The 20,207-nt window shown below is 60.9% G+C and overlaps 2 protein-coding genes across 3 annotated transcripts; both read right to left on the minus strand.

Annotated features, from left to right (window-relative positions):
* Positions 1-59: 59 nt before the first annotated feature.
* Positions 60-14,404, minus strand: FGF5 (fibroblast growth factor 5). The gene is made up of 4 exons (XM_085578438.1): positions 11,134-14,404; positions 7,605-9,426; positions 5,370-5,473; positions 60-2,435 (listed from the first exon to the last, which is right to left on the minus strand). Exons 2-4 carry the CDS (start codon positions 7,924-7,926, stop codon positions 2,097-2,099), a joined length of 765 nt encoding a protein of 254 aa, XP_085434564.1. The 5' UTR covers positions 7,927-9,426; positions 11,134-14,404; the 3' UTR covers positions 60-2,096.
* A 488-nt stretch (positions 14,405-14,892) lies between these two features.
* On the minus strand, positions 14,893-19,508 carry PRDM8 (PR/SET domain 8). Of its 2 annotated transcripts, none has more exons than XM_021529577.3 (4): positions 19,280-19,508; positions 17,660-17,880; positions 17,204-17,435; positions 14,893-17,014 (listed from the first exon to the last, which is right to left on the minus strand). In XM_021529577.3, exons 1-4 carry the CDS (start codon positions 19,467-19,469, stop codon positions 15,627-15,629), a joined length of 2,031 nt encoding a protein of 676 aa, XP_021385252.3. In that variant the 5' UTR covers positions 19,470-19,508; the 3' UTR covers positions 14,893-15,626. The 2 variants fall into 2 exon arrangements, with proteins under 2 accessions (XP_021385252.3, XP_077639213.2); XM_077783087.2 differs by lacking the exon at positions 19,280-19,508 and adding an exon at positions 18,497-18,860.
* Between the last annotated feature and the right edge of the window lie 699 nt (positions 19,509-20,207).

Genomic DNA, 20,207 nt, shown 5'->3' on the forward strand with positions numbered 1-20,207 from the left:
TCTTTTCCTTCAGGAGAAGAGAAGAAGGCACAGACAAGGCAAGAGATGAGACAATCAGGTTATAAAATGAAAAACGACTGGTTTATTCCAGCGTCCCCATCCATGCTCGTACATGGAGCACACATGTCCAGCCAGGGGCTGCCCAGAAGGATGACAAAGGCAAAGAACCACGATCCCAATGGAAACAGCCATTGGTACCACAATCCGATGTGGAGAGGAAGCAAATTATTGCTGGCAGACGCTGGCAGGGCTCAGGTCCTGAGGGGCTCTGCCAACCTGAGCCCACCTGGGCTCCTATTAAGGCTTCACCGGTGAGGTTCAATGCTACCAGTGCCTGTACATACAGCAACACTGCTAAACACCCACTACAAACTCCATGTGCACAGCTACTCCACAGATCACACCACAACGGAGAAAAAATTCCACATCAGGGCCATCAGGCAACCTGGGTGGGAGAAACACTCCCCAAGGGACAAGCAGCTGTAACAGCAATTATTGCCACATCGCCCTGCACACTGTAAAAAAAAAAAAACAAAAACAAAAAAAAAAAACAACCACAACAAAAACCTTGCTCCCTGCCTCTGCAAATGTATTGAGAGTGATAAAAGAAATCAGCAGCAAAAACTGTTGGACGAAACTGGTGGGCACCCGGGGGCCACAGGCATCCCTATCCTGTGGGGATACCTGCGGGAGGACTCCTCCAGGGAGAGGGAATGCCCCGGCACAGGGGCAGAGGTATTTTAGAGCAGGCATCGAATCCGTACTTGGATGGAGAGGAAGAGACTCGCTCCTCCAGCTGTCCAGGGAAGAACAGCAGAGACCGCCAGGAGCAGGCTGCAAGCAGCCACCCTCGGCCAGCCTGCGACTCTGACAAAATATGTGCACACATCTATTATTGCCAGCAAAGGGTTGGAAGACCACCTTGCACCGCAGATAAGGCGACAGAGTTTGCAGGGCTCGGTCTCTGGGTTTAATTTGTGGAAGGGAAGAACTGGCTTCCGAGAGAAGGGAAAGGGACAGACCTGGATATATGGTGCCTGAGGTATGGTCGGAGGAAAAAGTGCAGCAAGAAGGAGATGCAAGAAAAACAAACAAAACCGCTTGGCTCTGAACATCTCTCTCGCGTGAAAATGATTGTCAAAAGAGTCACTAGTGAAAATTAGGTGAGAAAATATGTTCGCTGTAGAGGTACCTTTCTATTTCTTCCAACAACAGAACGTAACCCGAGGTCCATCCAGCGCTTACAGCTCGCTGCGGGAATTCTCTTTGGCAAGCCCGAGCCGCTCACCCCGGCGCATCCCTCCGGGGACACCGCCCGGCCTGAGCGGGGACGAGAAACCCTCGAGCCGGCACGGCCACCCGGGAGCTCCCCGTGTCCGTCCGTGGAGGGAAACACGCGTGTCCCGCGGGGTCAGCCCCGGGAGCTCCCCCGTGTCCGTCCGCGGAGGGAAACACGCGTGTCCCGCGGGGTCAGCCCCGGGAGCTCCCCCGTGTCCATCCGCGGAGGGAAACACGCGTGTCCCGTGTGGTCAGCCCCGGGAGCTCCCCGTGTCCGTCCGTGGAGGGAAACACGCGTGTCCCGTGTGGTCAGCCCCGGGAGCTCCCCCGTGTCCATCCGCGGAGGGAAACACGCGTGTCCCGCGGGGTCAGCCCCGGGAGCTCCCCCGTGTCCGTCCGTGGAGGGAAACACGCGTGTCCCGCGGGGTCAGCCCCGGGAGCTCCCCGTGTCCGTCTGTGGAGGGAAACACGCGTGTCCCGTGTGGTCAGCCCCGGGAGCTCCCCGTGTCCGTCCGTGGAGGGAAACACGCGTGTCCCGCGGGGTCAGCCCCGGGAGCTCCCCCGTGTCCGTCCGTGGAGGGAAACACGCGTGTCCCGTGTGGTCAGCCCCGGGAGCTCCCCGTGTCCATCCGCGGAGGGAAACACGCGTGTCCCGCGGGGTCAGCCCCGGGAGCTCCCCGTGTCCGTCCGTGGAGGGAAACACGCGTGTCCCGCGGGGTCAGCCCCGGGAGCTCCCCGTGTCCGTCCGTGGAGGGAAACACGCGTGTCCCGCGGGGTCAGCCCCGGGAGCTCCCCGCTGCCGCATCCCCGCCGCGCCGCTACCCGAAGCGGAACTTGAGGCGGTACTTGACGGGGCCGGCGTTCTTCCGAGGCGGGGACGGGGCCGCCTTGGGCTTGGGTGGCGGCTTCTTCTCGGGCAGGGCGACGGTGAAGGCGAGCTCGGGGGGCTGCGGCTGCCAGAAGCGGGGCAGGAAGTGCGTGGAGACGTGCTGGGGCCGGGCGCGGGGGCTGCAGCCGCGCTTGGCTTTGCCCCGCTTGTTGAGGGCCACGTACCACTGGCGGCCCGAGCGAGGGCTGCGGTGCACGGCCGAGGCGTAGGTGTTGTAGCTGTTCTCCTGGAAGCGCTCACGGAAATGGCAGTCCACCGTGAAGCGGGCCTGCGGGGACAGAGGGGACACCGCTCGCTCGCAAGGGTCGGGTGGCAGCTGTCCCCCACCCCCAGGGCTTGCTGATGGGGCTGGAAACACAGGGCACCGACACCGAGGGTTGGAACATCCTCAGTGCAGGTGCTTCAGTAGACGCTCGCCACCCGGGTTTGGGCTTTCCTGGGAAGAAAAAGGCTTGGGTTGCCCCAGTAGTGCCCTTCCCTTCTCTTCAAAAAGCATTCCAAAACCAAAGAGCAGAGCCTAGCACTCCACCTGTGTGCCCACAGCCCCGGAATCCCCATCCAAAATACCTAGGATGACATCTGTAGCTTCTGGCAGCCCCTCCAAAATGCTCTGCCATACTTGAACCTAATGGTGGGCATGGTACCTGGTGCCCTAAAAGCTTCCCCAACTCCATATCCCAGCAACACCTCCATGGAGGAGATGCTGAGCTCTCCAGCTCCAATACCAGCCACCCAGAACAAGACCCAACCCCCAGCAGGGCTTTGTAACCAGAAGAAAAGCGCTCAAAACCCCAAATTTAACTCAAAAAGTTGAGTCTTATAGCACAAGTGACAGAGCCCACAACCTGTCATGCATGTTTTGCCTCATAGCACTTGGATTTAGGTCTTCTTGAGCTTGCTGATTCTGAGGGACGTCACCTCTGTGACTCATTGCTGCCCTCCCTGTCTTTCATACACCCTCTTGGCTCCTTCCTGCATGCACAGGCCTTCACCTTCTCCAGCAGGGCTTTGCTGACCCTTGGTGCTCCCTGAAGCCCAAAATGCTCAGGCAGGACATACTATGTGCCTGGGAAGGCCCTGCCCTGGGAAGTACATCAACAGCTACCTCACCATGACCCTGTCACGATCCCCACATCCCAGCCTCTCAGCTCATCACTGCACCACTCCAGCCTGGAAAAGCCATTTTCCCCCCCTGCATAGGGCAGGGGTGGCAGCCACAGCACGTGGCTGGCATCAGACTTGCCCTGCAGAGCTCCAGAGCAGTCCTGAAGTCAATTGAATATCAAAATCCAGTTGAGCAGAGATTTGCCCTGGTGAGGAACACGGTTTTGTGGCAGCTCCTGGGAAAGGAGAATTACCTGGGCAAATCTGTCCCCCCGGGGTCTGTGCTGGACAGGCACAACACCCCTCCCACCCGCTCCGTGCTAAAAATGGACAAACAGGAGAGCGAGGATTTACCAACGAGGAAAAAGCCATCTGTGCACGCAACTGATAATTGCCGGGATAACTGTCATTTTCTGAAGCTGGTGCCTCTAAAAATGAACCACTCGGTAATTTAATTAAGCTGGCATCAAAAAAAAAAAAAAAAAAAAGGGAAGAAGGAGAAGGAGGAGGAGAGCGTCTGTAAAACACCGAGCTGGGATGGAGCCGAGCCTGAGAGCGAGTTTTGAAGGAGCCCAAATTCCTGCAGGAATGAGTTTTGTCTGCGGTTCAGCGAAGCCCCCGGCCTGACTCCCATATCAAAGCGCTGCCCTGAGTGACGGGCACAGGACGTGCTTTGTACTGCTCGGAACTCATTAGGCCATGAAATAACCTCGATCCTGCCAGTGCAGGAAAGAACAACAGATGCTGGGTTTGCATTATTGGCATTGTTTAGTCCAGCAATCTTTAGATATTTGGGTCAAGTTTCTACAAATTTGCAGCTCTCACCCGAGCGGGGCATCGTGTGTCCTCACCCCTGCCCTGACCCTCCTGACTGAGGTCTCTCTCTGGCCCTGCCCTTTGTGTGTGTCAACAATTAACCGTGCGCCAACGAGGCTTGATTTAATTTCTGCCTGTGCCAGGGCATAAATCAAGGCTTCAGCTCAGATAAGAGGCCCATTGTACGCCAGAGGGGAAGGCTCTGGAGGGTCCACGCTCTGCCTGCTTCCCTCTCCTCTCCCATCCTTTTCCTCTCCTGCTCTGCCACTTTGCTCTCGCCTCGTGTTTTTTCCTCCATGGAACCAATCCCCTTTTCCCCTAGAACCCATTCATGCTCCTACTTGATTTCTTAAAAGAAGCAATCACGTGCTCACCCTTTAAGCATCAGTAGGCTGCAGGAGCAACACACCAAAAAGACTTAAAGGGAGAGAGAGGTGATTTCATAAATCCCCCTGGAAGCGATCTGCAGGCTCGGGCAGTGCAAGCACATCCGTGCCATCCGCCCTGGGACCCGGAGGGTTGTCTCGGAACTGCGGGGTGGGCAACACCCTTTTCCCTTTCCCCAGCCATCAGCCCGAGCCGGGAGCTCACTGGGAGCCATCCTCAGGGACGAGCTGCTGCCTTACAAATGCCCTTGGTGGGGTGGCACACGTACACACACCTTCCAAAGGCACCGACTTCGGTGTAAGCACAGGAGCTCACTGTGTTTTGTTTCAATGGTCTCCGAGCTGACAAGCAGAAACAGGGAAGCAACATCCCAAGGTTGAAACAAGCAGCGAAATCAGCTTATGGATTCATTCGACACAGAAAAGCTGGAAAAAGGATATCGAGACCTGAGGGAAACCTCATCCTGCAGAGCAAAGTTACCGGGATTTTTCCCCCCTAGCTGCGACACACCCGCGGCAGCCTGGACCTCACCTGCCCGAGCTTCTCCGTCTGCAAGGGCAAAGGCAGCCCGAGCCCCGGCGCTGCCGGCGCCACGCGTGCTGCTCGCCGGGAGACATTTGGCTAAACCCTTCTGCGCGATCTGCGGCAGAAGCGGCTAAAAATAACCCGGCCGTGCTCGGAGAGCTGGCTCTGCTGATGCAAACACCCGGCTGCACACCAAAAAGGCGAGCTCCTCAAGCTCACAAGCCCTCGGCAGCAAGGTGGGCTCGGGGGGCTGCAGCCCCACCTGTCCCCTCTCTCTGTCTGCGTGGCACTGCGGCTGTGCCCACACGCAGGGGTGCCACAAAGCCTTTCATACACAAGACGTACTGGTAAGGGTGGGGGGTTTACTTACACTTGCATGGAGTTTTCCTTTTTTTGACATCGCTAAAAATTTGTTGCTGAAAACTCCTCGTATTCCTACAATCCCCTGAGACACAGCAAATATTTCCAAAATACCTAGGATGACAGAAATCCCAGAATAAATCACAGTTCTTTTCACATCGGTGTGACAGAGAAAAAATAAATACAACTTAGTCTGACAGGTTTGCATTTCCTCTCCCACGTCCCTGCTCCTCAGCTGCCTGGCTCCACCCAGCTCCTCCTCCATCCCTCTGCCTCACACGGCAGCCTCCATCCACTCTGGGATGGATACAGCCTGGTGGCTGGGACTTGTGTGGATTTTTTTTTTTTTTAAAGTTCCATTTTGGGGCACAATTCCTGACTGGGCCGTGGTAGAACAAGTTGACCCCTGGGGAAACCATCTACACCAGCCGGCTGGGATCGGAGTTGCCCGTGCTCATCGCACAGACGCAGAACTCGGGAAGTCAGTGTCCCACAAGCCAGCTGGGACCGGAGGCACCACTGATGCTCCCTCACACCCCGTCCTCTCAGCAGGGCTTGGGGCACTGAGCAGCCCAGCCACGGAAATAATGTGACTTTTCTGAGTGTGACCTGGGCTCCGGCCCCTGATGGGGCACGCAGGACCTGCATCTCATCTGACAGAAGAACCTCCGAGCATCCCTCAGCAGCAGCACCTCAGCTGCCCAGGTGGTGCGGGCTCACTCGGGCACATCCCCACATCCCCCAAGCCCTGCCAGCCGGGGGGCAGCACCACACCCCCGGTGCACCCCTCGCACCCCGGGGAGCCGGCCCTGCTGCCAGCTGCGGCCCCGGGGGCTCCGTGGCCCTGGCCCCAGAGGGAAGAGCCCGCAGAGCATCTCGCCCCCACAGGGCCGTGGGATTAACGTGCCGGGAGCCAAGGCGAAGCCACGTTAAATCCCCCGCGGCTGGGTATCGGATCACCACTTCCCACGTTTATTTTAAGGAGGAAGCACATCCCCCTGAGGCACCCGAGCGCCAGCACCAAGGGCCTGGGGGCACTCTGGGGGGTTAGGAGCTGCCACAGGCCACAAGCCATGAGGCTCAGCAGCCCCACAGGAGTGAGGCAGGTACCTTGTCAAACCCTGGCTGTCCTCAAGGGCACCCCAAAAACCTCCTGCCCTTTGCGGGGTGGCCCTGCCGCTGTGGCAGACACGCTCCTGTTTATTGGGGTTGCCCAGGGTCAAGCCCTATTTCCCAGAGGCCAAAGCTCAGGTTCCCCTGCCAAAAGGCATCTTCTTCCTCCTGAGGGCCTCCTCAGTGCCACAGCCCCGTCACCAGCGCATGTCCCCAGCCAGGGCTGGCTCTGCTCCGACGTGCGGAGCTGGTGTCGCTGTGGCCTTTCCGGGGGGGATATCTCAGGTTAAGGAGGAAGGAAATGCACATAATTCAGGTCTCTGTAGGACAGCTGTAGCACCAAACTTCTGCCAGCCCTTCCAAGCCCGTGTCTCCTAAAACAGCCTTGGTGTGGGGGGCCCCTTTTCCTATCCATCCTCTAAACCCCTCCAGGCCACGTTCCTGCTGTGCCCACGAAACCCCAAGCGGAGCTCCCGGGCTCCGGCATTCCTGCCCAGGGGCTGCTCTCAGCACGGTCTGGGCCCCAAATCCTTTGGTCCCAGGCAGATGTGGGGGCTGCTGCGTGAGCGCTCCCAACAGCTGAGCCTGCCAGGGCCACCTCGGGCCGAGCCCTTGGGCTCCTGAAGGGATTTTTCATCCCCACCTGCCATTTCATTCCCTCTAGCAGGATATCATGGCAACTCCGACCAGAGGATAAGCCATGAGTTAGCACAGCTTTCTCTCGGGGGAACGTCAGCCTCAGTCCTATTTTTAAACTGAATATATCCTATCACTGCACTGGGAGAATGAGAAAGCAGAGAGAGGGATGGAAAAGTCCCACAGGGAAAGGACCAAAAAGGGGCAGCATCTCCTCCCCCAGGTGCCTGTCAAGGGGCTGTGGTGGGAGTGCAGACCTCACGCTCTCACACCATCCCCACGGGCTCGCTTCCTCGGGCTGGGCGAGCCCCCGGGTGGCACATCCCGGAGGCAGACAGGCTCCCCCGACACCCCAAACGCCCCTGCCCGGGCCCGCCGGGAGCGAGGGGCTCTGCCAGCCCCCGCGGCGGTGGGAAGAGCACAAGGACAGGGATGCTCAGCCCCGCTCGGCCGGCCCGGGCGCGGCAGCCCCCCGGACCTCCCGTTCCCCACTCACTGAGCGGACTCGCGTCGTGGGCGCCGTCCACGCGGCCGTCGGGGTGCAGCTGGAGGTGGAAGCCGATGCCCACCCGGCAGTACAGCCGGCCCCGCCGCCGATCCGGGCGGCTCCGCGGGAAGCGGCTCGGCCCCGCCGCCGCCGCCGGGGAGGAGGAAGAGGAGGAGGAGGAGGAAGACGCGGGGGCGTTGCGGCCCCGCTGCGCCCCGCCGGGCACCTGCTCTCGCCGGGCGCGGGCGGGCAGGGCGAGGAGGAGGAGGAGGAGGAGGAAGGACGGGCTCATGCTGCCGGCGGGCGGGAGGAGGGAGGGAGGGCGCCGCATCCCGCTCCGCTCCGAGCCCTGGAGGGGGGGAACCGAGCACGGGGGGAGCCGGGCCGCCCCTCCCCGCTATTTATAACCGGGCGGCGGCCCCGCACCTGTGCCCGGCCCCATGCCCCCCACCCCCCCTCCCCCCACCGTGCCCGCGGCAGATGCGGGGCTCGGGGTGCATCTATCTGAAAATTAACTTGTCCTCCTCGCCGGGACGAGGCCACGGGGCTGCAGGACCCTGGGGACAGGCTCGGGTTGCAGCCCCCCGCCTGGGGTTCGGGGGGTGACACGGCAGCTGCACGCCCAGCCCAGCCTCGGGCAGGGGGCTCGGGGCAGCCCCCGAACCGCAGAGCTGCTCGCCCTCAGTCACGGGGCCACACTCGGCCCTGGGGGATAACGGGGGGGTCCCCATCAAGGCCCCCCAGTGGCATCTCGCAGCCTGCAGGGAAGCGGTGGTGGCCCTTTCTCGGTCCCCAACATCCTCCTCGCTTCCCGGGCAGGGGGCACACGGCCCCCAGCCTCCCGCCACCATCAGGGTGACCCACACACGTGCCAGGTGCCCCCCAGCACCAGCGGCCAAAACACAAAGACAACGAGCCTAGAGCACAGCCGCCACAGGCCATCCATCCCCCCGGCATGACTCCACATGGATTATGCTTTCCTCAGCTCCTGGGGCCGCTCCGGGCCCTCAAAGCCGCTGGGGAAACCTCACCTCCACCAAAGCCAGCACGGCTCGAACACGCCCTGGCCAGCCCGCAGCCCCAACCCTGCCCCTCTGTGCCCTCAGCGCTCCTGCCAGCCGGGGTTGTCCCCTAAAACCCAGCCAGGAGCTGCCCCTCGGCCATCCCAGGGGTGCTCCTGGCTGGCGGGCTCACCCAGGCCACGCTCCCAGGGATCAGGTTCGGCAGGAAGGAGGCAGAGCCGGTGGCACGCCGGAGGGTGACCTTCGCCTTCCGAGGAAGCTGAAGGTCGGGGGCACAGAGAGGGACACGCACTTGAGGAGCTGTATCCAGCCTGGCTGACACCTGGCACGGGCTGGTGTGAGCAGATGATCTCACAGCATTGCTGCCATTTCAGACCATTTCTCAGCACATATCCATATCCCCCGAGCTATATGCACACGCGTTATATATAGACATGTACACATAGACAGCCCTATATATAGATGCACATACCTGGAGGAAGGTCAGGGCACTCAGACCTTGTTTACTTCTCCCAGCTGTGGTGGTTAGCCTGGCAAAAGCCATGACTTCCACTTACCCACCTCCTCTTGAATTACACACACGTGATGATTCCGAACCCACGAGGAGGATGAAGACCTGCAGGGCTTCCTAACCTCTCGAGTGGTGTTTGCCTGAGACTTCCTGTACCAGTACAGCTGAGGGAGGCACGGCCAACTTGCTGGAGGAGGATCTTGGGCATCTTGGTGTAAAGGCTGCAGCTGGTACGGGATCACAGCAGCAAAATCCCTGTTCTCCATCTGGGGCAGCAGACCAGAAACCTCTTCTGCTACTGGGAGTTAAAGATGAATGCAAAAATATTCACAGTCACCATCCTGGGGGTGACAGGGCACAGCAGCAGCCCAGGAGCAGAAAGGAGGCACCTGCATGCCCAGGCCAGAGATACACACCCTTAGAAAACTTCTGTGCCCAGAGGTTCACCATCAAGTCCAGCCTTGCCAGCTGTTGTCCACCCTCACAGTTTCCAACAGCAATTCTGGTACCACCCTGGCTACCAGGCATCCTCTGCTCACCCATGCTGCTGTTATTCCCCTCCTGTGAAGAATTCCCAGACAACTCAAACTTCCAAGGGGGGTGGCCACCAAGAAGGCAACACCAGCCAGGTGGGCTGTAGGGAAGCGCTGCCTGCTCCAGGACGGTGTAGATGCATTGAGGCAAGAGATCTCTGCAGGCTGCTCTTGGGGAATAAGGTTTATTAGGGATGGAGAAAGGTCCTGCCTCGAGCTGCCAGACGCAGCACTTGGCGAGGCTTGAGGGGATGGGGAGGGGAGAGACAAGAGGATGCTCTAGGAGAGGGGGAGTTCCAAGAGGAGGGGAAGTTCCAAAAGAGCATGTGGCCCCTCGGATCCCCTTATCAGGGGGCTTCAAGGCGGGCTGGAACAAGGCTCGGGCCAATGGAGTTACAGGCACTTGATGTTTTAGGGGAGGGATACAGATGTAGGGTGAACCGTACATTTTGGGGGGTGAGATGGAACATACCACTTGACCCCTGGACCCATCCGTAGTCAAGGGCATTGTCCAGGTAGCAGGGAGGACCGTTCTCATCCTGGCTGTATTATTTATGAATAATTATATTTATCTATCCTCTCCAACAGTGGGCTTGGCCAGGCTGGTCCCCAGGACACACTTTTGGAAGGAATCCCAGTGCAGTGAACATTCCTGACCCTTTCTGGGCAGCCCAGTGAGGCAGCAGAGCCCTTGGTGGTTTGCTCATTGCCTGTACACCTCTTTTCTGTGTTGTGGAACGGGACAGCTGCAGGATGGCAGTGGCAGGACAGCATCCCCCTTGTCTGTGGATTCCCCTGTCCCCCTCAGGGCAATACCCGAGCACTGTCAGCATGGAGAAATGATTCACACGAGTCCCCGTGGCACACGGAGTGTTTTCATGCCCACCGTGACACGCCAAGAGCTCACAAGCAGCGCTGGGGGCATGACCTGCATGGTTCTGGCTGCTTTCCATTTGTTCCCCTGCTTAACACACCCATTTCAAATACTCCAGGCACTCCTGTAGCACAACTAAAAAAAAAAACCCCAACCCAAACTCGAGGTTTAAATCTAAATAAATAAGTAGGTGTAATAGCGAACTTCCCAGAGCAATTGTGTGTAATTGCCTTTGGAAGTAGCAACCCTCACACACACACCAGCACCTTTGGAAGCCTAATGCTGATGTTATGTTATTTAAATTATTCAGGGCTCGGTTACAGGGAAAACTCAGCAAATGGAGGGGATAAGCTGTGTTTCTAGTGTAAAATTCCCCAAGTGAAGAGGAGAAGGACTCTTCCGAGCCTGTTTGATCTGCTGCAGAGCACCGGGGCTACAAGTTGCACCACAGGAGCCCTCCCCCCCCCCAAGTGTCAGCCTGGTGCTACTCAATTGCCACTTAAAAATACACGAGGCAAAGCATGAGGAGACATGAGACCAGCCCCCAGAACCTGGAAACAAACCCTTTGCAATGAGGATGTGCCTGGAGGAGACTCACCGCAGTCAAGGAGAGATGACTGGTCCCCAGGCCACCCTGCACGTCCCTCTGGAAGTGTCCTGCCTCCTGAAACAGGGAGATCTGCAGTTGCTTCAGGAATGGGTTACCAGGGGAATGTGCATTAAAACAGGTGAATTTAATTAGGATGATTGCCCTCCCCGTATTTAATTAAGATGATTATTACCCTCAGGTGCTGGGGGAAGCACAGGTGCAAGTGGTTAACATGCCCCATGGCACGAATGTCACCGAGTTCGCTCAGAAGCCACCTCACAAGCCAGGTTAAAGAAAGAAAACAAATTCTAACAAGTGAAAAGCTGTATCTCTTTAAATAAAGCTCCAAGCATGCCAGGCATTCCAGCATTCTGCAGGACAGCAGTGTATCTCACAGAAACATCCTCCCTGTGCTTTGGTTTTTGTCTTTGTTCTAAACACACTATCAACACATTCTGTACTGGGCCAGGTCTTTCCCCACTCCAAATCAGCAGGGAAAGTAGAGAGGGAACACCGTACAGCTCATGTGACTTTCAAAACCAGGGATCTACTCCAGCCTTTCCTAGACACCCACAGCTGAACGACACATTTTCACGGGCTGGGTATTGCAACGATATCCTGGTAGCAGCACAAAACACACAGATTTTAGGACAGGCTCACTGTGAGGATGCTCAGAGGTTGCAAAAGCCTCGCTTGTACACCTCTGTCCAGACCTAAGGGAAAGAACCCACGTGGAATTCTGTACAGCCCGTGCCCACGCTGACGAGCAGTTCAGGTGCCCGGTGCTAATCCATTCCCAACCCTGCTGCCATGTGGAGCCACAGGCACAGCTCCTGCAGGAGCTTTTGCAGGATGGGATCAGGCCCCGAGGCAGGCAGCTACCCCCAGCTCCAGCCCAAAGGTGCACAGCCTGTGGGTCTGCTGCCCATGGCTGCTGTGGGTGCAAAGCTGCCTTCTGCCCCCCAGAAACATCATTATTACCAGGATTTGGTGGAATTATTATCATTGCTATGATTTGCAGCGTGGCCCAGCTACAGGGAAGATGGAGCAGTCTAAGTGCTGCAGGGCACAGGGAAGGGGCTCCCCAAATCTGAAGGTTGCTTGTTCTTGTTCCCAGCTCTTACTTGCTGTTCTGCAGCACATCGAAGAGGCTCCTTGTGGGTGGGTTTCAAAGGCAGATGCATCTGTGGGCTCTGGCACAGCCTTACAGGGGCAGCTCTGTCCCAGAGGAATGCCCAGGTGATGCCCCAGCTCGGAACTTTATGGGCTGTGCTGTCGGGTGGGGACCTTGCATGGAGGAAAGCCAGCTGGTGCCACAGCCCAGCCAGCTTCTGTGCTCTGCAGAGACACAGCATCAACCACGGACAGGGAAAGGCATTTAAAGGGGGGGAAAAAAAGGGGGAAAAAAATTCTCTTCCTGTTTTCCAAGCAGCAGAAATATTGACAAAGGAGCAGTATGTGGCAATGGTACCCATGCTGACCTGAGGAGAGCCAGCATGGCTCTGGGGAATGAGGGACCTGCTGTGGCCAAGCCCTGATCCCAAATGGCCCAAGGGGAACTTCTGTGAATCCTCTCCACACAGCACCCACCTCCACTGGATCAGGAGCACTGCCTGCCCTTATTATAGCATGTTCTGCTTCTGCAGGAAGCGTTACTTGGAATTTGATTTATCACTTTGGAGTTCGATATCCGATGTCACCAAAACAAAGTCTTAGATTAAATTTCCTAGTCGGTAGATTTTTTGTACTTTTAGACAGAAACAGTGTGAGCTTTGTGTGGCAGTAACAATGCAGGCACCTGCTACATCCCACACGTGCCCTAACAGTGTTTTTAGGGGGCTGACTCAGTCCCGGTGGGAGAAGTCCTGGAGCTTAGCACAGTGCCTTCTGAGAGAGTCACAAGGAACCCACGGAAAGCACGGCGCTGCAGGATGCTGCCAGGGCAGGGCAGGGGCACAGCGCACCACCACACGGCTACCAAAGGCCATCAAATATTTGGGATAGATGGAGGAGATTCTGAAACCTGCGGGTGTGTGCTGGCTCCCCGAGTGCACCTTCGCGCAGGGGAAGCTCCATCCCTCCAGCAGCACCAGGACGGGCGCAGGGAGCCGGGGAGAGCGTAATGCACACCGCCGCTGGGAACCCCCCGGGCTGCCGGAGGGAGCCAGCCCCGAAGCCGGCCCGGGGCTGCCGGAGAAGCGAAGCCGCCTCGGTGGAGGAGTCCGGAGCATCAAAGCCGGGGAAGGAGCCCGCCGGGCCCCGGCACAGGCGCTGGCCCCGCGGCGGCCCCGCTAGATGGCGGTGCCCACCCGCCTGTGCCGCCCCCGGCACCCCGCACCCGCCCGCGTCCCCCGGAGCCCCGCCGCAACATCCCGGGGAACCCTCGGAAAAGGGACGGGCAGGGGTGGCACCGCTTGTGAGGAAAACCCGCGGCAGAATCGGTGTCTCGGCCCCGCAATTAACGGCAGCAGGTGAATTCCAGAGGCAGGGAATGAAAGCAGGGCGGCCGCTTCGGCTCCCGGCGTGGCTTGGGGGTTATTGGGACCGTGCCGGGGTCAGCGCGCTGAGAGAGCGAGAAGCTGGAACATCAGCGAGGAGCTGGGCTGTCCGCGGCGGGGACTTCCCTGGTCTGTCCTACGTGAAGCCTCAGGCACTTCCCCAGGACCCGCAAAGGCTTCGCAGCAGGTCCCGGTACTCCGTGCAAACCCCAAACCCCGCGGCAGCCGCCGCCGGTGGCACCTGGACCCCATTTACACTGTGGGGTTCTCCCGTGGGCTCCGGCCTCGCACAGCTCCGGCTTTGGGATCTCTTCCCTGCCAGTGACCTGGCACAGCCTCGGTGCCAGGGTGAGGGCAGCCTGCGTGTGGAAATGGGTTTCCTGCACATCCCCGGGCTGCTGCGTGCCCCGGTGCCCTCCCGTGTCCCCCCGAGCACGCGGGGCTGGCACTGAACGCACCCACTGCAGGTTGGTGCTGTGCAGCCGTGCCCGGGAGTGTCCCCCTCGCCTTGGTCCTCCCGGGTGTCCCGGGCTGCGATGTCACCACCCCGGTGATACACCAGGACAGAGGGCACCCATCCCTGGCCCCTTCAAGCATTTCCTACCCCGAGACACTGCGGGCTGGGGGCTTCCCCGGGTTCTGTCACCCCAGACAGGCTCCGGACAACCCCCGTGGGTGTGCCCACCCTGCAAAGACCACCGGGGACCACCCACAGCCGAGACAAGAGCTCCTGGAAGAGGTGAGGTGGGAAAATACCAAAACACAGAAAGACAGAAAGAAAAAGAAAGGCAAAATGAAAGACATTAAAGACAACCCAAAAGACGAGAGGAAAGGAAAGGAAAGGAAAGGGAAAGGAAAGGAAAGGGAAAGGAAAGGAAAGGGAAAGGAAAGGAAAGGGAAAGGAAAGGAAAGGAAAGGAAAGGAAAGGAAAGGAAAGGAAAGGAAAGGAAAGGAAAGGAAAGGAAAGGAAAGGAAAGGAAAGGAAAGGAAAGGAAAGGAAAGGAAAGGAAAGGAAAGGAAAGGAAAGGAAAGGAAAGGAAAGGAAAGGAAAGGAAAGGAAAGGGAGAGATAAAGGCTGAATAAAATGCCGGACAAAAAACAAAGACGACCAGAGGAAGGACGGACAGATGTCGGAGGGGCCGAAGGAGCGCAGAGAACAGGCGGCGCGGTCGGGCTTTTCTGCCCTTCCCTGCGGCCCGGGGCGGGCGGGGGCCCCGTTGCCACCCCTTCGTCACCGCCCACTCCCCCGCAGCGATTAACGTCCAGGTGCTTTGAAGAAAATAAAGTCATTTATTGTCAAAGCATCCAACATACCCGGATAAACTATAAAGTTTAATAAATCTTTTTTTTTTTTTTTTTTTTTCTTTCCCAGAGGGGCGAGGAAAAAAAAAAAAAAACAACCAAACCAAACCCAAACGGGAAAGGGAAGGTAACACGGAACTACCGAGACTCCATTCCACGGGCACCAGTGACACTCGGGGGGAAGGGGCGCGGGCGGCGGGGCCGGACGGGGGCAGCGCCCGGTGCATGCAGGACCCCGGCCCGCCACCCGCCGGCCCCGCCGCGCTCCCCTCGCCCTTAGCTTCATATCCAAAATAAAAATTTACCCTGACATAGAATTATTATTACATCTAAACCATAAGTGCTTAATAATTTAAGTAGAAACGTATGACAAATGCATCAATATGTTGCAATATATGACATTTTAAAAAATGTATTTTTTAAAGTAATTCGATTTTTTTTTTCTTTTTCCCGGTGCTTCTCTTTTCTCTCTCTCTCTCGCTCTTTTTTTTTTTTTTTCACCTTTACCTTCATTTTTCTTTTTCTTCTTCTGCTTCTTCACCTCCTCCTCCTCACCCGCTGCCCTCCCCGCCCCTCCCCGGACTGTGGAAACGCGTGCATCGAAGGGGAAGGGTGGGAGAGGCGGGCGGCGTGGGTGTCCCCCGTGGGTGTCCCCTGCGCGGGGGTCCCGGGCGGGTTCCCGGGGCCGGGGGGGTGTCCCCGCTAGTTGTGGGAGGTCATGTGGCGGGAGAGGTGGTGGCGCTCGCGGAAGGACTCGTTGCAGATGGGACACTTGAGCTTCTCCTCCCGGCGGCGCTTGACGAGCGGCTCCAGCGCGTATTCCTTCTTGTGGTGGGAGCGCATGTGGTAGACCAGGTCCGAGGTCATGCGGAAGGACGCGTTGCACTTGGCGCACCAGTTCTGAGCCGGCAGGCACAGCGAGGTGAACGACGGCGGCAGCAGCGTCAGCGCCGACGGCAGCTGCAGCTGCAGCGGCCCCGCCGCCGCCGCCGCCACCGCCGCCGCCGCCGAGCTCTTGGGCCAGAAGGCCGTGGTGTAGAGGAAGGGGCTTTGCTTGGGCAGCCCCCCGCCGCCGCCGCCGCCGCCGCCCGCCGCCTCCCCGCCGCCCGGCAGCTTGGCGGCCAGCGCCTCGGCGGCGTACAGGCGGGCGGGGGCGGCGGCGCCGTCGGGGCAGGGCTCGCCCAGCCCGCCCAGCTTGGGACCCAGCACCAGCGGCGGGACGTGCGGGAAGGAGCGGGCGGGCTGCGAGAAGGCGCTTTTTCTCTCGTCGGCCCCGCCGCCGCCGGGCCCCCCGGGGCCGGCCCCGAGCTGCGGCACCGTGCTGAAGGCGCTCCCCCGCGCCGGGCTGCCGCCGTCCAGGCGGGCGGCCAGCGGGCCCCCCGCGCCGCCGCGGGGGCACAGCCCCGGCTCCGCGCCGCCCGCGCCCGGGGAGCCGCGCTCCGGGCCCTCTTCGGGGCCGCCGTCGGGCTCGGGGCCGCGGGCCGCCTTCTTCACCTCCACGAAGGCGCTGCGCTTGGCCTCGCCGGTCTCCGGGCTGGGCGGTGCGAAGAGGCGTCCGCCCTCCTCGAGCCCGCAGTAGGAGCCGGCGGCGCGGTACTGCTGCTGCGGGGCGCAGCCCGGCTCCTCCTTGGGCGCCGCCGGCAGCCCCGGCCGCTCCGCCGGGAAGCGGCCCCGCGCCGCGCCGGGCCCGCGCTCTTCCTCCTCGGGGAAGCGCCGCTTCGCCTTCCCGGCCGCCGCCTCAGGGCCACCCTCGGGGAGCGCCGGCCGACCCGGGGACCCGGCGCGCCCGCCGCGGGAGTTCTCCAGCTCCCGAGCCAGGTTGTGGAAGTCCGTGGAGGGCTTGGTGCTGGCGGCGGGGCCGCCGTCGGGCCCGGGGAAGGGGTGGTGCGGCGGCCCGCCGGGCTTCCCGAACTTGCCGGGCTCCTGCTCCTTGCCGGCGCCGTCCTTGGCGGCGGCTGCGGCGGCCTCGGCGGCGGGGCCGATGTCGGGGCCGTGCAGCCGCTTCGGGCAGCGGAACCGGAGGTGGGCGGCGAAGGGCAGCTCGAACTGGAAGCGCTGGCTGCACTCAGGGCAGGCGAAGGGCGGCGAGCCTGCGTCCGGCGGGCACGACAGACAGAGAGACAGAGAGAGAGAGAGACAGGACCGTCAGCCGGGGCCACCGACGGGATATCCGCCGAGAGTTTGGGGATCGGGAGCCGGGGATCCCCAAGCCGACCGCCGCCTCCCGATTCCTCCCCGGCGGCCGGGATCCCCCTCCTTTCTCCCACCGGGGCACCCACCGTTGGTGCGGGCGGGGGCCCGGGCCGGGCCGAGCAGCAGCAGCTCGGTGAGCTCCTTCCCGTACCACACCAGCAGCTCCTCGTCCTTGGCGATGCGGCGTAGGGAGCGATAAAAGAGCTGCCCGCTCTTGATGTAGGCCTCCAGGTTCTGCTCCTCCCGCTCCCTCGCCGACTGCACCAGCCGCAGCCACATCAGCCCCTCCGACGAGCCGTTGGCCGCCGACGTGTCCACCTGAAACCCCGCGTTAATCAGTCCACCGGGCCGAAAGACAGACAGACCGACCGACCGACCGGCAGCGCGGGGCCAGGCGACAGTAGGGGCGGCGCGGCTCTGCCCTCGGGGCAGCCTCCCGGCGGCGGGGGCTCCCCGGGCCGACCTGCGCTCCGCGGCGGGGACGCGTGGGGACACCGGCCGACTTGGCGAGCGTCTGGGCCCGGGGGGCGAGTGGCTCTTACCCGGAATATGTAGGGGACGGTGCGCTTGTCGGTGGACTTGAGGGCGATAAAGGCGATGCTGTCATACAGGGACGTGTGGCTCAGGACGCAGGGGCCGAAAATGGCATTTTCCGGGATGTCGCAGGTGGTGTAAACGCTGGTAAAAATGTCAGTCAAGCACTGCTGGACCGTCTTGGCATCCCCGTCCCATATTCCCCGCTGGACGCCGGCGTCCTCCATCCCTGCGGGCGGAGAGAGGGGCAGAGAGGGGCCGTTACCGCAGCGGGTCCCGCTCAGCGGTACACCGGGATGCCCCGGAAAACAAAAAAAAAATCTACTTGAATTATGAAATAAAACATTACAAAAAAACCTCCAAAATTATATATTAAAAAAAAAAAAAAAAAGACAGAGATAGAAAGATAGAAAGAAAAAAAAAAACAAAAAACCAAAACAAAACCCAAGCGAGCAGTTTCTCCGGTTTGAAAAAAATTAAAGCAGGCTAGGAGCTGCGAACAGAGGCGAGGTGCGGGGACTCTGCCGCGCTGATTTTTTTATTTTTTTATTTTTTTGATATCGCGGCGGAGCTGGTTCTGGGCAGGGACCCGGGAATCCCACCGGCCAAATCCTGTCCCGAACAGGCGCCGGGTCTCCCTCCTGCAATCCCCGGAGCCAGGCCGGGCTGCGGGCTATGCCGGGGGAGCGGGTGGGTTCCAGTGGCTTGTCATTGTCGCCGATTGCGTGTCAGCTCACCTCCCGCTCCGCGCGACAAGGGGAACGTATGGCTGCTCATTATCATAATCCAGCACTTTCCCTCCGAGACTTTAATTAAAAGCAGCAAGCAGAGGTAATTATTTTTACCTCGACACGCTTATTTATGGAGCAGGGTGAGCCCCGGCTGCCGCGCGTTACGAGGGGAGGGATGCGGGCGGCGGGCAGGGTGCGGGGCCGGCGGCGCCGAGGCCGGCGAGGAAGCATCGAGCCCGGCTGCGGTGCCCTCGCCCTTCCCGACCAGATTAGCGCACGGCTGCCTCCCCCCGCCCCATCTGCCATCGAAATCCGTCATTTGGGGCTGGCTCGGGAAAAGACCGGTGCTCCTCCCGGTGCGCCGGCTGACGGCTGCCGCCGCTCGCACTGGGCACGGCTCCGCCGAGCCGCCGCTCCCCCCCCCGGATTTCGGGGTACGACCCGCACCGCCGGGAACTTCACCCGCACCCCCCCGGAGCGGCGGGGGTCCCAGCCCCTCCCCGGGAGCGGAGGCCGGGGGAAAACGCTCCGGCCGCCTCCCCGGCGCCCTCCCCGTTCCGCCGCTGCCCGACGCATCCCTTCCCCGAAGGAATGATTTCGCCAAACGAAACCACCGGCAGCGAGCGGCCCCCACCGAACTTTCTTCCCGGCGACGGCGAGCCCCGTACGGCTCCCCACGGCGCCGCATCCCCCCGGCTCCCCGGGCCGCCCCCGGCCCCGCGGCGCTGCCTCCCCCCGGCCGCCCTTTGTCCGGGCCGGGCGGCGCCGGGGCCGCTCCCGGAGGCTCCCCCGCCGGTCCCCGCAGCCCGGGCAGGCCCGCCGGCAGCACGGCTATCCACGGCATTGTTCCCGCTCCGGGGCGGCGGAGGGCGGCGGGGCCCCTCCGCCGCTACTCACCAGGGACGGTGGGGATAATCCTCGCCCCGACAGTGGCACAAAGGCGGCTTCGGGCTGGCTGCCTCGGGCTCAGCGCCGCTCCATGCCGGGCCGGGCCGTGCGGGCGGCGGAGCGGGAGGCGCGCGGTGCAGACGGACCCGGTGCAGTGAGGGGCTGGCACGCAGACACACACTTTTTGTTTGCTGCACATAATCTGCCCAATGACGCGTGACAGCCCACGTCCCTCCCGTTAACCCCTTCGGGGCTGCCCGCTCGCCGCCCGCCCTCCCCTCACCTGGACCCGCCGCCACCGGGCACCAGCGGGGAAGGGGGTGGGAAACGCGGGGCGCGTTGCCCCACCGACCCTCTGCCGGGGCAGGGAGCGCGTTTGGGGCCGCGGCTCCGCTTCGGCCCGCCGGGGGTGCGGGGCGGGGAGCGGGGGTGCCCGACGGCCGCTCCGCCCGGCGCCGGGATCCCGGCGGCTGCTTCCCGCCCTGTGCCCGCACCTGCCAGGTAGGGGCAATCGGACACGCAGGAAAAAACCTCCTCGGCGGGACGGAGCCGAGTGGGGATGCCCGTACCTGGCCCTCTTGCGCTGGCGAAGGCCCGGCGTGCGGAGAAGCGGCACCGGGCAGCCCCGCGCTCGCCGCCGGAGCCGCGTCCCCGCAGGAGCGGGGCAGGGGCATCCCCGGCCGGAGCCCCCCGGTCATTCCCAGCCATTCCGGGGCGGGGGGCGGCCACGGGCTCTCCCCCGGCACACGCGGGGCTCTCGCATTCACCGACACGCGCGCAGCTTCAGGGAGCGGAGACGCGCAGATGCTCCGTGCCGAAATAAGGGGTTTATCGCGTGGAAAAGTGTTTACCGGTCCCTCCCTGATCGTCGTCATTTCAAATACAAAATAGATTAAAGAAAAAAAAAAAGGATAATTAAAAATAGAATTCGAAACCC

Source organism: Lonchura striata, chromosome 4 (assembly GCF_050655825.1).
Source record: "Lonchura striata isolate lonStrDom1 chromosome 4, ASM5065582v1, whole genome shotgun sequence".
NCBI lineage: Eukaryota > Metazoa > Chordata > Aves > Passeriformes > Estrildidae > Lonchura > Lonchura striata.